This window comes from Mesoplodon densirostris, chromosome 15, assembly GCF_025265405.1.
Source record: "Mesoplodon densirostris isolate mMesDen1 chromosome 15, mMesDen1 primary haplotype, whole genome shotgun sequence".
NCBI classification, from domain to species: Eukaryota; Metazoa; Chordata; class Mammalia; order Artiodactyla; family Ziphiidae; genus Mesoplodon; species Mesoplodon densirostris.
In genome coordinates, this window is record NC_082675.1 from 4,965,010 (window position 1) to 4,981,229 (window position 16,220).

A 16,220-nucleotide genomic window follows, 5' to 3' on the forward strand; every position below is an offset into this window, starting at 1 on the left:
GACATAGGACCTGGGAGCTCCCTTAGCAGCTTAAAGAGAAAGGATCATTCTAAAGATGTAAGTCTTTCTCTCAGGGTCTCTGCTGCAAGAGGAAACTGCCAATCAGGGCACCAAGAAAAAACGGGCAGAAACTCTAAATTCACTGTTTCAAACAGACCCCTGCAAAGATATGAGAAAACATCATGGGCTGGTTCCTGGCTGAATATGGAGTCCTAAATCCAGCTAATTAGGATGGAGAATGCAGCAGAAATGTGCCATGGCCAGATTTCCCCAGACTGTGAGCTGTGTCCCACTGGCACCCAAGTGAAGTTAGGGGGCACATAGATGGACTTTTAAAAAAGTTAATAGTCGTTTATTTTCATGTGTATTAAGAAAAAATTAGTACATCAAGCTCATGGATTTTATTGTCTTCTAATGAGACATTTAAGATATTTAAGATTGAAAAGTGAGGCATTTAAAGAAAATATAATGAGTAAATTATATTATTTGGCACAGGAAGTTGGCAAAAATTGCGAAGATGGCAGGTAGCTGGCTAAAATTCAGGAAGTATTGTCCTATGCGCAAAAGAAGGGGAAGAGAATTGTTTCCGCTCACGATTAAGACCGGGGGAAGGAAGCAGCACGGCGCGTGCAGCCTCCTCTGATTCCAGGCGAGTCCCGGGCATCACTCCCTCCGTCCTCAGCTTCCTCATCCCGGTCTCAGCCCTTCGAGCCTGGGATGCTCAGGGCAGCCCCGGGACAGAAGGGGAGGGAAAGGACCGAACGCCTGGGAATCTGGAGGTAAAGCCCGCGGTACCTTGACGACGTCTTCATCCGCAGACCTGCATTCCACAGCCTCCGACACGTCCACCACCGAACCATCCTCTTGAACGGCCACGACCTTGACAGGAACCGAAACAACCTTTCCGGTGAGAATGGCCGTGTTCAGAACCTCCGTGTCCTGCGCGGGAGAAAAGAGGGCGCGTGTCAGCCACAGGCACGCCCGTGAGCCCCGGGAGGGGTCACCAGCAGGCTACCTCCGACCTAAGTTGTTGTTCTTCAATTTACAAAACTGTCTGTGCCCTACAGACACCCCGTGCACACAGCGCAGGAGCTCTTTTCGATATTTGCCAAATCTTAGCTCGAGGTTCATTTGGTAAACGACGGCCTATTTTCAGGGCTTATTCACATAGTAACACAGCCTTCGTTTTGGTTTCAAATTAGGAAAGACAGCAGCACACAGAAGAGAAGAGAACTAGCTGCAGGTTATAAGCCTCCGCACTCCTGAGCTGACCACCAGCGCCCTCTACCCACAAACCTCCAAGCTCCCCCCCTCCCCAGGACTTCACAGCCAAGCCTGGGAAATCACAATCCCTGGTCCACAATCCCTGCGCTAGCGATTGTGAAACTGACATCATGTTAATTTCTCTCCTCCTCTGACATCCTTCAAAGTTCTGTAGGTTTTATCTTCCGAAGTTATCTCCCATCGGTCAAATTCTTGTCATCCCCAGGACCAATTCCTCCACGGAGGGAGAATCCCCCCACTTGGACAACCATGACGGCCCCTAACTGGCCTCCTTGTGTCCACTCTCTTCACAGCAGCTGGAAGATCATCTTTTTTGTTTCAATATAATTCAGATGATTTCTCGCCTAGATTAAAACTCTTTGAAAACACCCTAGGGTTCTCAGAGATGAAGTCCAAGCTGGCTGACGTGGAGAGACCTAACCCTCGCCCACCTCTCTAGCTCCTTCTTGCCCCTTCCTGCTGCCCTCATCACTGTCAAGCCTCAAACAGAGGTCTTTTCTGTTCTTCCAACAGTGAATCTCATTCATGCCTTCTGCTCTTTCATATGCAGAGCTCTCGACTGAAAACATGTCTCCCTGTTCCTTCCATCCTTCAGATCTCAGCATAAATGTCCACTTCTTTGGAGAAACAGGGCTTCTCTGCCTACCCACAGTGTGTGTTAGCACTGCATTCTTATTTCTCACAGCACCTAGTCTGTCCTGCATGGTAAGAACCACAAGTGGTCACTATATATTTATTTTGTGTTTATGTTTTAATCTCTGACTGCTCATGAGATTGTAAACTCCCCAAGGGTCAAAGCCATCATTGCTCTGACCTCCACTGCACCCGGAGAACCTGGCACAGTATCTGGCATGGGAGAAGCAGTGCAGAAGAGAGCATGCAGGGGTTCTGGAACTGGACTGTGTTTGAAACTGGCTCAGCCTCTGATTCGGCGAGGATCATGTGGATCTGCAGTTACAGAAAATCTGACTCAAGTGAAATAACCCTACACAGGTTTATACGCTTCACTCATAACCAGAATTCTGGAGCTATGTGTCTGCTGGCTCTGGTCCAGTGACTCAGTGAGGGGAGGGCTACTACTTCTCTGCAGCTCTCCTGGCCACTCCCTCAACATAGCAAGATGGCATCTATCACACCAGCCATCTCCATCCACTGTCTAAGCGGGAAGAAGGCTGAGGGGGGAGGGGTCACCTGCTGCACCGGCTCCTCTTCATCAGGAAGTCCAAAGCTTGTCACACGGCCAGCCCACCTGTAAAGGAGGCTGGGGAAGTGGGCTTTGATAGTGGAGATGGTCATGGAGGAGGGGTTTGTAAATGGCTCTTTATAATCCATTAACAGCATCTGCTGCAAGATACTTCCCCGTGTGCCAGGGTTCCCTGATCTGAAATCCAGGGATAATAAAAGTACCTACTGTATGGTGACCTTATGAGGATATAGTGGGTCAATCTATGTACCAGATTTAGAACAGAGATGGCACATAACGAGCCACAAGAACTCAATAAATACAGATATTACAGTGGATGCTGTAACAGATGTGCTTCACGAATGAATTAGAGAACCACTGAGTGGGTTCACAAAGGGACTGTGGTGGAGATGCTACTTCCACACTTGTCTGAAGAGAAGAAGTCAACTAGAGAAGCTGGTGGACACTGGGCAACTCAGCTCAGCAGTGAGATTCACCAAACACTCAGCAATTGGCTCCACCAGAATGGACCAAACAGATCATCATTTCAAGTGCTCCTTTCACTCCTGGGAGCCCCTACTCTCAGCTCATGCACTAAGCGGGTCCCACATTCAATGTTCTAAATCAGCCCCTCATGCTCCACCCCAAATGTGAAAAAGGGTCAGAGATGTGGTTGAAGAAGAAGGAGGAGAAGGAGAAGGAGAAGGAAGAAGAAGAAGAAGGGGAGGAGGAAGAGGAAGAAGCAGAAGAAGAAGAAGAAGAAGAAGAAGAAGAAGAAGAAGAAGAAGAAGGAGAAGGAGAAGAAGAAGAAGAAGAAGAGGAAGAGGAGGAGGAAGAGGAAGAAGGAGAAGAAGAAGGAGAAGAAGAAGAAGAAGAGGAGGAGGAGGAGGATGAAGAGGACGAGGAAGAAGAAGAAGGAGGAGAAGAAGAAGAAGAAGAGAAGGAGGAGGAAGAAGAGGAGGACGAGGAAGAAGAAGAAGAAGAAGAAGAAGAAGAAGAAGAAGAAGAAGAAGAAGAAGAAGAAGAAGAAGGAGAATTGTAAGAAGAAGAAGAAGAGGAGGAGGAAGAGGAAGAAGAAGGAGAAGAAGAAGAAGGAGAAGAAGAAGAAGGAGGAGGAGGAGGAGGAGAAGAAGGAGAATTGTAAGAAGAAGAAGAAGAAGAGGAGGAGGACGAGGAAGAAGAAGAAGGAGAAGAAGAGGAGGAGGAAGAGGAAGAAGAAGGAGAAGAAGAAGGAGAAGAAGGAGAAGAAGAAGGAGAAGAAGAAGAAGAAGAAGAAGAAGAAGAAGAAGAAGAAGAAGAAGAAGAAGAAGAAGAAGAAGAAGGAGAAGAAGGAGAAGAAGAAGGAGAATTGGAAGAAGAAGAAGAAGAAGAGGAGGAGGACAAGGAAGAAGAAGGAGAAGAAGAGGAGGAGGAAGAGGAAGAAGAAGGAGAAGAAGAAGAAGGAGAAGAAGAAGGAGGAAGAAGAAGAGGAGGACAAGGAAGGAGAAGAAGAAGAAGAAGGAGAAGGAGAATTGGAAGAAGAAAGAAAAAAGAAGAAGAAGAAGAAGAAGAAGAAGAAGAAGGAGAAGAAGAAGGAGAAGGAGAAGGAGAAGAAGAAGTAGAAGAAGAAGAAGAGGAGGAGGACGAGGGAGAAGAAGAAGAAGAGGAGGAGGAGGAGGGAGAAGAAGAAGAAGGAGAAGGAGAATTGGAAGAAGAAGGAGAAGAAGAAGAAGGAGAAGAAGAAGAAGGAGAAGGAGAATTGGAAGAAGAAGAAGAAGAAGAAGAAGAGGAGGATGAGGAAGAAGAAGAAGAAGAAGGAGAAGAAGAAGGAGAAGGAGAAGGCGGCAGAGGAGGAGGAGGAGGAGGAGAGTTCTGTGTACTTTACATGTAATTAATTGCTCATTGACTTTTCTCAACAACGCTCCTAAAGTAATTACTAGTATTGTTCCCAGTTATTAGATTGTTTTTCATTGATATTAAAGGTGTAAATAGTACCTATTTGTCAATAGGAAACATCAGCTTTGTAATGAATATTTGAAAACAATGCCAACCCAATCTAAGAGAGATGAAAAAATAAGTTGTTGGCTGTTCTTTTACATATTTCTTTCCCTCTAGATGGAATCTCAAGGAGATATGTCCAAAAGAGTATAAATATAGTCCATGTTCCTGAGGATCCCATTGTCACCAGGGAGATGAAATTTATGTACTTTTACATGTAAGCTGTACAGCGAGGACAGGAAGCAGGAAGCAGTGCAGAAGCTGAGATGAGAACCTACCAAAGGTGGGATAATGGTGTGGAATAATCACAGTGTGTACGAAGAACAGAGACAGAATCACGATTCTAGAACCGATTGCTAAATTCAACTCATGATATAATTGGAAAAATCAGTATGGGTGTTTTCTGTGTGTAATAGACAGGCATTAATTTTGCTTGATGCACATCCATGGATACTGAACATCCACCCATCCTTCCTTTTTTTGAAATGACATTTCATTTTTTCCTTTGGGTATCATCCCACTCTGCTATCAATGAATGTGGCTTGGATGGCACTGACCCAGGCCACCAAATCAGCCTTCACAAATGAGCAGATTAACCAAATTGTGGTCCATCAAGGTATTCCATCTCCATGTCGACAAAGACTGATTCAAGTGAAACCCAAACAAAAGAAATCAGACACAACGGTAGGAGAAAGACAGATTCCCAGGAAAGATTTCTGGGTTCCTGAACCCAGTTACATCTGTGTTATCTTTGGAAATTTAGAGATATAAAATAAACTGTTTTACTTAAGCCACTTTTAATTGGGTTTATGTCACTTGAAACTGAAGGTCTTCACTAATGCACATGAGATTAGACAACATGCTGGGCTCTAGGGAAAGAGAAAATACAAAAATAAACATCAATCTCTGCCCTGAGGAAGCTCACAGCCTCTAAAGAAGACATTATAATCATTTTCCCAAACTGAGTTTCAAGGGAGGTGACTTTATTTTTTGTAACAACAATTCACAACCAATCGGAGCTTGTTGATTTTATTTCAAAGACATTTGCGACCATGTTTCCTTCTGTAGCTTTTTCAGTGTGTGGCTGAGATTTTTGCAACAATGGTTTCCAGTGTCCACCAACAACTTCTCAAAAATCCCAAAGGCAGTTTCGACCTGCCTCTGGCACAGTGAGAAAGCAATTGGTCATATTAAATATTACATTTAAATCATACCCTGGTGCCAGAGACTGCTAAAAATTCACCATCTATCAAAATACAACTCTTTTATTGTGTTCCTGTTTGTGCCAGCTCTAGGTTTTACATCTTGAAAGCATATTTATATTCCTTTATGAAGATGTTTCCATTAACGCTGCACATTAGTGTGACATCTGTGAAAATGGCAAAGTAGGGACATCTGAAAATTCTCTCCTCTGTAAAAGCAATGAGGAAATTGGCCAAAAAAAAAAAAAGAGTCAAAATCAAGTTTTCAGAACTCTAGAAATAAAACAAAGGCTTGCACAGCCAGGAGAGCATTTATTCAAGAAAAATGGCTGAATCTTGCTAAAAACAGAGAATTTTGTGGCATTTTGACTTGATTCACTCCCATTCCCTACTCTCCAGCTCAGTAGTAGCTTTGAAAAATAACAGCTCACATTCACAGAAAAATACCACAATCTGACAGCCACAGAGAGCAGATCAGGGCTGGAGATCTTTCAAACCCTCATTCCCAAAGAATTGCCATTATTTGATTTTTCTGCCACTTCCCTGGAAAGATCTTCCAGGGATGCAGACTTCCAGACTTGCAAAGATGTCTGTATCTGACCTGACTCTGAAGTCACCCAGTGTGAAAAGCTTTTTATGTAGAGGTATTTGTTTAAAGCAACTACAGGCAATTAGTTAACTTCATAGCTAGCAACAGACTAATCAAAAACAATAGACTAATCAAAAAGCTTAATAGGAAAAGATGAGGAATGGAATGTCCAGGGGGCTTTGAAAGGTTAATACTGGGGAATCTATAAGACCATGCTTATACTTAAGGCTGTGTGCATGCCCAGGACCCCTTCATACTCAAGGAAGACCTGAGAAAGCTCTAAACTCTCACCTCTGGTTGACCTTGAATTTCTGTGGAAGCAGAAAGTGAAAGCTAAGGCAGAACTGTCTAATGCCTGACTGAGGATTGAAAGCATGTCTGAACACACTCAAAGAGACCCTTGGTAGTATGGGATGCATTGATTTCAGATGCCTAAGGAAATCTCTGTCCAATCACTGGCTGACCACCAACCTAACCAAACAGAGAATCAGTGGCCATGTGCAACAAAGAATAGAGACTTTACAGAATTCATTCACAGAAGTCACTAAACAAACAAACTACTACCACTGCTGCTACAGACAACAACAAAAACAAACCCAAGGAAGGGGACATCATCTAATTTGCAGTTGCTACCTTATATTATTTAAAATGTCCACTTTTCAACAACAACAACAACAACAAACATTTAGGAGACAGGCAAGAAAACAAAAAAGCATGGTCCAACCTCAGGACACAAACTATCAATAGAAACTGTCCTTGAAGAAGCCCAGCTGTTGGATCTACTAGACAAAGATTTTAAATCAGCTATTTCAAATACATTCAAAGAACTAAAAAAAAAATTTCACGTCTAAAGAACTAAACGAAAGTATGAGAAAGAGGTCTCCCCAAAGAGAGAATACCAGTAAAGGGCTATAAATTATGATTAATTATGATAAAAAGAACCAAATGGAAATTCTGGAGTTGAAAAGTACAACAACCGAAATGTATCTTCTCCAATAAGTATGGAAGGAAAGTAGAAAGACATAAGAGGAGGAGATGTAGGAAATCCACAAACAAGTGAAAATGTAAAAGCCTCCTTTTAAACAACCAATTGCTCAGAGAAGAAATCACAAAAGAAATTAGAAATCACAAAAGAAATTAGAAAACTGCTTTGAGGTGAGTGAAAAAAAAAACAACATACCAAAACTTATGAGATGCAGAGAAAGTCATACTTAGACAGAAATTTATAGCTGTAAATGCCTAGGCAATAAAAGAAGAAACATCTCAAATCAGTAAACTAGACTTCCACATTCAGGGACCAGGAATAAAATAAAAAGAGCAAACTAAACCCAAACCCAAGCAGAAATAAGAAAGAGTAGAAATAAATAAAAGGAATAGAAAACAATATAATCAGTAAAAATAAAGCAAGAGTAAGTTATTTTGAAAGATTTAAAAATGGGCAAAGCTGTAGTTAAATTGATGAGGGAGAGAGAGAGACAGAATACAGGCTTCTAAAATCAGGAACAAAAGAGGGGACCAACCTTATGGACAAAAAAATTATAGAGGCATACTAGAGCAATAGTATGCTAAAAATGAGATGCAAAAGAACAAATCCCTAGCGAGACACAAACTACCAAAACTGACTCAAGGAGAAGTTCCAATTTTGATAGACCTATAACAAAGAGATTGAAGTAAAAATCAAAATATTTCCCACAAAGAAAAGTCCAGTACCACATGGCTTCACCAGTAAAGTCTAAAAAATGCTTAAAGAAAAATTGTCTCCAATTTTCAGAAATTCTTCCATGAATTGGAAGAGGAAATAGTCCCAATTTATTCAATAAGTTTTCATCTTTTTCAGATATATGCCCAGGAGTGGGATTGCAACTCCAATTTGGAAAGACACATGCACACCAATGTTCATAGCAGCACTATTTACAATAGCCAAGGCATGGAAGCAACTTAAGTTTCCACTGACAGATGAATGGATAAAGAAGATGTGGTACATATACACAATGGAATTTTACTCAGCCATAAAAAAGAATGAAATAATGCCATTTGCAGCAACATGGATGGACTAGAGATTATCATGAGTGAAGTAAGTCACACAGAGAAAGATAAATATTATATGATATCACTTATATGTGGAATCTAAAAAATTAACATAAATGAATTTATTTACAAAACAGAAACAGATTCACAGACATAGAAAACAAACTTATGGTTCCCAAAGGGGAAAGGGGAGGGGAGGGATAAATTAGGAGCTTGGGATTATCAGATGCACACCACTATATATAAAATAGATAAGTAACAAGGATTTACTCTATAGCACAAGGAACTATAACCAATATCTCTTAATAACCTATAATGGAAAAGAATCCCAAAATATATATGTATAACTGAATCACTTTGCTAAATATCTGAAACTAACACACTATTGTAAATCATCTATACTTCAATTAAAAGAAAAAATTTCCTTATCCATATACAAACATTGAAACAGAATTTTCATGTAAATCACAAAGAAAATTTAATGGACTTACAAAAACATCTAATTCTTTCTTAAATAAAGTTTCTCATCTCACTGTTTACAAAAAGAAAAAGAAAACTTCAGTTTTTAGCTATGAAAATGTAGGAGTAGCATGTAACTTTTTTTTTCAACATCTTTATTGGAGTATAATTGCTCTACAATGGTGTGTTAGCTTCTGCTGTATAACAAAGTGAATCAGCCATACATATCCCCATATCCCCATATCTCCTCCCTCTTGCGTCTCCCTCCCACACTCCCTATCCCACCCGGCTAGGTGGTCACAAAGCACTGACCTGCTCTCCCTGTTCTGTGCAGCTGCTTCCCACCAGCCATCCATTCTACACTTGGTAGTGTATATATGTCCATGCCACTCTCTCACCTCGTCCCATCCCACCCTTCCCATTCCCCATGTCCTCAAGTCCACTCTCCGTGTCTGCGTCTTTATTCCTGTCCTACCGCTAGGTTCTTCAGAACCTGTTTTTTTTTTTTTACATTCCATATATACGTGTTAGCATACGGTATTTGTTTTTCTTTCTGACTTACTTCACTCTGTATGACAGACTCTAGGTCTATACACCTCACTACAAATAACTCAATTTCGCTTCTTTCTATGGCTGAGTAATATTCCACTGTATATATGTGCCAATTCTTCTTTATCCATTCATCTGTTGATAGACACTTAGGTTGCTTCCATGTCCTGGCTATTGTAAATAGTGCTGCAGTGAACATTGTGGTACATGACTCTTTTGAATTATGGTTTTCTCAGGGTATATGCCCAGTAGTGGGATTGCTGGGTAGTATGGTAGCTCAATTTTTAGTTTTTTAAGGAACCTCCATACTGTTCTCCATAGTGGCTGTATCAAGTTACATTCCCACCAACAGTGCAAGAGGGTTCCCTTTTCTCCACACCCTCTCCAGCATTTATTGTTTGTAGACTTTTTTTTTTTTTTTTTTTTTTTTGCGGTATGTGGGCCTCTCACTGTTGTGGCCTCTCCCGTTGCAGAGCACAGGCTCCGGACACGCAGGCTCAACGGCCATGGCTCACGGGCCCAGCTGCTCCAGAGCATGTGGGATCTTCCCGGACTGGGACACGAACCCGTGTCCCCTGCATCGGCAGGCGGACTCTCAACCACTGCACCACCAGGGAAGCCCTGTTTGTAGACTTTTTGATGATGGCCATTCTGACCAGTGTGAGGTGATACCTCATTGTAGTTTTGATTTGCATTTCTCTAATGATTAGTGATGTCGAGAATCCTTTCACGTGTTTGTTGGCAATCTGTATGTCTTCTTTGGAGAAATGTCTATTTAGGTCTTCTGCCCATTTTTGGATTGGATTGTTTGTTTTTTGGATATTGAGCTGCATGAGCTGCCTGTATATTTTGGAGATTAATCGTTTGTCAGTTGCTTAGTTTGCAAATATTTTCTCCCATTCTGAGGGTTGTCTTTTCATCTTGTTTATGGTTTCCTTTGCTGTGCAAAAGCTTTTAAGTTTCACTAGGTCCCATTTGTTTATTTTTATTTCCCTTTCTCTAGGAGGTGGGTCCAAAAGGATCTTGCTGTGATTTACGTCATAGAGTGTTCTGCCTATGTTTTCCACTAAGAGTTTTGTAGTGTCTAGCCTTACATTTAGGTCTTTAATCCATTTTTAGTTTATTTTTGTGTATGGTGTTAGGAAGTGTTCTAATTTCATTTTTTACATGTAGTTGTCCAGTTTTCCCAGCACCACTTATTGAAGAGGCTGTCTTTTCTCCATTGTATACTCTTGTCTCCTTTATCAAAGATAAGTTGACCATATGTGCATGAGTTTATCTCTGGGCTTTCTATCCCGTTCCATTGATCTATATTTCTCTTTTTGTGCCAGTACCATACTGTCTTGATTACAGTAGCTTTGTAGTATAGTCGAAAGTCAGGGAACCTGATTCCTCCAGCTCCATTTTTCCTTCTCAATATTGCTTTTGCTATTCGTGTTCTTTTGTGTTTCCACACAAATTGTGAAATTTTTTGTTCTAGTTCTGTGAAAAATGTCATTGGTAGTTTGATAGGGATTGCACTGAATCTGTAGACTGCTTTGGGTAGTATAGTCATTTTCACAATATTGATTCTTCCAATCCAAGAACATGATATATCTCTCCATCTGTTTGTATCATCTTTAATTTCTTTCATCAGTGTCTTATAGTTTTCTGCATACAGGTCTTTTGTCTTCTTAGGTAGGTTTATCCCTAGATATTTTATTCTTTTTGTTGCAATGGTAAATGGGAGTGTTTCCTTAATTTCTCCTTAAGATTTTTTGTCGTTAGTGTATAGGAATGCAAGAGATTTCTGTGCATTAATTTTGTATCCTGCTACTTTACCAAATTCATTGGTTAGCTCTAGTAGTTTTCTGGTAGCACCTTTGGGATTCTCTATGTATAGTATCATGTCATCTGCATACAGAGACAGTTTTACTTCTTTTTTGACTTGGATTCCTTTTACTTCTTTTTCTTCTCTGACTGCTGTGGCTAAAACTTCCAAAACTGTATTGAATAATGGTAAGAGTGGGCAACTTTGTCTTGTTCCTGATCTTAGAGGAAATGGTTTCAGTTTTTCACCACTGAGAACGATGTTGGCTGTGGGTTTGTCATATATGGCCTTTATTATGTTGAGGTAAGTTCCCTTTATGCCCACTCTCTGGAGGGTTTTTATCATAAATCAGTGTTGAATTTTGTCAAAAGCTTTTTCTGCATCTATTGAGTTGATCATATGGTTTTTCTCCTTCAATTTGTTAATATGGTGTATCACATTGATTGCTTTGTGTATATTGAAGAATCCTTGCATTCCTGGGATAAACCCCACTTGATCATGGTGTATGATCCTTTTAATGTGCTGTTAGATTCTGTTTGCTAGTATTTTGTTGAGGATTTTTGCATCTACGTTCATCAGTGATATTGGCCTGTAGTTTTCTTTTTTTGTGATATCTTTGTCTGGTTTTGGCATTAGGGTGATGCTGGCCTCATAGAATGAGTTTGGGAGTGTTCTTCCCTCTGCTATATTTTGGAAGAGTTTGAGAAGGATAGGTATTAGCTCTTCTCTAAATGTTTGATAGAATTCGCCTGTGAAGCCATCTGGTCCTGGGCTTTTCTTTGTTGGAAGATTTTTAATCACTATTTCAATTTCAGAGCTTGTGATTGGTCTGTTTATATTTTCTGTTTCTTCCTGCTTCAGTCTTGGAAGGTTGTGCTTTTCTAAGAATTTGTCCATTTCTTCCAGGTTGTCCATAGTATTGGCATATAGTTGCTTGTAGTAATCTCTCATGATCCTTTGTCTTTCTGCAGTGTCAGTTGTTACTTCTCCTTTTCCATCTCTAAGTCTATTGATTTGAGTCTTCTCACTTTTTTTCTTGATGAGTCTGGCTAATGGTTTATCAATTTTGTTTATCTTCTCAAAGAACCAGCTTTTACTTTTATTGACCTTTGCTCTCGTTTTCTTCATTTCTTTTTCATTTATTTCTGATCTTTATGATTTCTTTCCTTCCACTAACTTTGGGGTTTTTTTGTTCTTCTTTCTCTGGTTGCTCTAGGTGTGAGGTTAGGTTTTTTATTTGGACGTTTCTTGTTTCTTGAGGTAGGATTGTATTGCTATAAACTTCCCTCTTAGAACTGCTTTTGCTGTGTCCCATAGGTTTTGGGTCATTGTGTTTTCATTGTCATTTGTTTCTAGGTATTTTTTGATTTCCTCTTTGATTTCTTCAGTGATATCTTGGTTATGTAGTAGTGTATTGTTTAGCCTCCATATGTTTGTATTTTTTACAGTTTTTTTTTCCTGTAATTGATATCTAGTCTTATAGCATTGTGGTTGGAAAAGATACTTGAGATGATTCCAATTTTCTTAAATTTACCATGGCTTGATTTGTGACCCAAGATATGATCTATCCTGGAGAATGTTCCATGAGCACTTGAGAAGAAAGTGTATTCTGTTGTTTTTGGATGGAATGTCCTATAAATATCAATTAAGTCCATCTTGCTTAATGTGTCATTTAAAGCTTGTGTTTCCTTATTTATTTCCATTTTGGATACTCTGTCTATTGGTGAAACTGGGGTGTTAAAGTCTCCTACTATGATTGTGTTACTGTTGATTTCCCCTTTTATGGCTGTTAGCATTTGCCTTATGCATTGAGGTGCTCCTATGTTGGGTGCATAAATATTTACAATTGTTATATCTTCTTCTTGGATCGATCCCTTGATCTTTATGGAGTGGCCTTTGTCTCTTGTAATAGTCTTTATTTTAAAGTCTATTTTGTCTGATATGAGAATTTCTACTGCAGCTTTCTTTTGATTTCCATTTGCATGAAATATCTTTTTCCATCCCCTCACTTTCAGTCTGTATGTGTCCCTAGGTCTGAAGTGGGTCTCTTGTAGACAGCATATATACGGGTCTTGTTTTTGTATCCATTCAGCCAGTCTATGTCTTTTGATTGGAGCATTTAATCCATTTACATTTAAGGTAATTATTGATATGTATATTCCTATGACCATTTTCTTAATTGTTTTGGGTTTGTTATTGTAGGTGTTTTCCTTCTCTTGCATTTCCTGCCTAGAGAAGTTCCTTTAGCATTTGTTGTAAAGCTGGTTTTGTGGTGCTGAATTCTCTTAGCTTTTGCTTGTCTATAAAGATTTTAATTTCTCCATCAAATCTGAATGAGATCCTTGCTGGGTAGAGTAATCTTGGTTGTAGGTTTTTCCCTTTCATCACTTTAAATATGTCCTGCCACTCCCTTCTGGCTTGCAGAGTTTCTGCAGCTGAAAGATCAGCTGTTAACTTTATGGGGATTCCCTTGTACGTTACTTGTTGTTTTTCCCTTGCTGCTTTTAATATTGTTTCTTTAATTTTTGATAGTTTGATTAATATGTGTCTTGGCATGTTTCTTCTTGGATTTATCCTGTATGGGACTCTCTGCACTTCCTCCACTTGACTGACTATTTCCTTTCCCATATTAGGGAATTTTTCAACTATAATCTCCTCAAATATTTTCTCAGTCCCTTTCTTTTTCTCTTCTTCCTCTGGGACCCCTATAATTCGAATGTTGGTGTGTTTAATGTAGTCCCAGAGGCCTCTGAGACTGTCCTCAATTCTTTTCATTCTTTTTTCTTTATTCTGCTCTTTGGTAGTTATTTCCACTATTTTATCTTCCAGGTCACTTATCGTTTCTTCTGCCTCAGTTATTCTGCTATTGATTCCTTCTAGAGAATTTTTTATTTCATTTATTCTGCTGTTCTTCATTGTTTGTTTGCTCTTTAGTTCTTCTAGGTCATTGTTAAACATTTCTTGTATTTTCTCCATTCTACTTCCAAGATTTTGGATCATCTTTACTATCATTACTCTGAATTCTTTTTCAGGTAGACTGCCTATTTCCTCTTCATTTGTTTGGTCTGGTGGGTTTTTACCTTGCTCCTTCATCCGCTGTGTATTTCTCTCTCTTCTCATTTTTCTTAACTTACTGTGTTTGGGGTCTCCTTTTCGCAGGCTGCAGGTTTGTAGTTCCCGTTGTTTTTGGTGTCTGCCCCCAGAGGGTAAGGCTGGTTCAGTGGGTTGTGTAGGTTTCCTGGTGGAGGGGACTGGTGCCTGTGTTCTGGTGGATGAGGCTGGATCTCGTCTTTCTGGTGGGCAGGACCACGTCCAGTGTTGTGTTTGGGGGTGTCTGTGAACTTATTATGATTTTGTGCAGCCTCTCTGATAATGGGTGGGGTTGTGTTCCTGTCTTGCTAGTTGTTTGGCATGGGGTGTCCAGCACTGGAACTTGCTGGTCGTTGAGTGGAGCTGGGTCTTAGCATTGAGATGGAGATCTCTGGGAGAGTTTTCACCATTTGATATTATGTGGGGCCGCGAGGCCTCTGGTGGAACAACGTCCTGAACTCGGGTCTCCCACCTCAGAGGCTCAGGTCTGACAGCTGGCCGGAGCACCAAGACCCTGGAGAAGATGGGCTATGAGTTCGGTCTCAGCCACTACCCTGTTGTAGCTGTCTCAGCTGTCTCCAAAGGTCACATTGGGTTATTCCCATTCCTCAGAACTTGCACATGCCAGTCTGGGATTTGTAGATGTCCTCCTGATACTCTTCATTGAAATACCCTGCATTCATGGTGGTGAGAGATATTCTAATAGTGTTGGTTCTCTTCAGTTCAGAGGCTGGGACAGTTTGAGCCTTCATGTGGCCAAGTCAGGAGCAGCTGGCCACTGGTCCCAAAGTGATAACATGTCAGATTCCAAGAAGGCTTTCTGTAGCGCCCGAGCAGTAGTCTCAAGCAGCCGCTCCACTCAGCTGCAGCGCTCTGACCGGGGAACTTGGTGGTACCCTCAAACGAGGATTTCTGCTGGCCCTAGAGCCTGACTTGCCCACCCAGGCAAGGAGCTGAGGAGAGTGTGTCCCGGCCCCGTGTCACCAGAGCATGGACACCTGGAAGCTGCACGGTCAACAGCGCAGGAGCTGAGAGGTGGGTCTGCGTGTAACTTTTGAGCTTATTATTTTGACTACATACTCTCAGGCTAAAGATAAAAATAACTTTAAACACATTGAATTCTATTTAGGTTTGTTTTCCACAGCAGTATGGGTTAGCAATTCCAAAACTACTTTAGTGTGTTCTAGGATGGAGCAAACAATATATGTTGGTTAATGAGAGCCAGGGTTTCTCACTGCTAGAGAAGTGAGTTTAAAAATGGAAAGAAGAGTGCACTCTGTGGTCATGAGTTCGAATTAGAAACACCAGCAACTCCTGGGGGAAGGTGGGTGTAGGCGTGTTTATATGTGTGTAAATGTAGGTGTGTGTGTGTGTATGTATGTGCTTTTCCTAGTTCCGTTTGCTGAGAGGGCTTAGATACAGACAATGGTGCCTTAGTAATCAGCACACCTAGACCCAGATTTTAGTTCTAAACACCATTCTCCAAGAAAGGAAACAGAGCTCCTTAGAGAAATGGCTGATTCTAGGGCCGAGGGCCAGAAAGTACAAGATAAAGAGCTTAAAATATATTGTGGACCCAGAAGGTAACAAAGTGCTCGAACAGATGTCAAAAGGACCCAGGAGACAGCTTGAAGGACCTCCCACTGGCCAACCTGGGACAACTTTACAGCACTACAAATAACTGTAAGTGCTAGTAATATAACATAAAATATATAATATATTATATGTAATATGCAATAAGCTTCTGAGTCCATACTGATATAAACAAACAAACAGAGGAGAAAGAAAACTTCATTCTTAGGGTAGAATTCCAACTAATAAATGTAAAAAAGAATGATGAAATTAGAATACCATCATCTGGCAACCACCATTTACTACTATAATTGTTTCAGGCAGGGATCATTATGGATGCTGCTAGTGATTAAAAGTATGATAAGAAGGAGGATATTTGTAGAGTGTCAGTGTACCTCTGTGCAAGAGACTTATTAATTTCAAAGAGAAAAGACAGTAACTTTATGGTACCGAAAGCTAGCATACATCACATTATCC

The 16,220-nt window shown here is 40.6% G+C and overlaps 1 protein-coding gene across 1 annotated transcript in view; it reads right to left on the minus strand.

Moving 5' to 3' along the window:
- The window catches only part of LOC132502799 (transmembrane protein 132B), a 374,167-nt gene that overhangs the window by 33,937 nt on the left and 324,010 nt on the right, over nt 1-16,220 (minus strand). The window contains exon 5 of the mRNA XM_060118978.1: nt 796-939. Within this exon, the coding sequence (XP_059974961.1) occupies nt 796-939 (144 nt within the window). The remainder of the gene's footprint in view (nt 1-795; nt 940-16,220) is intronic.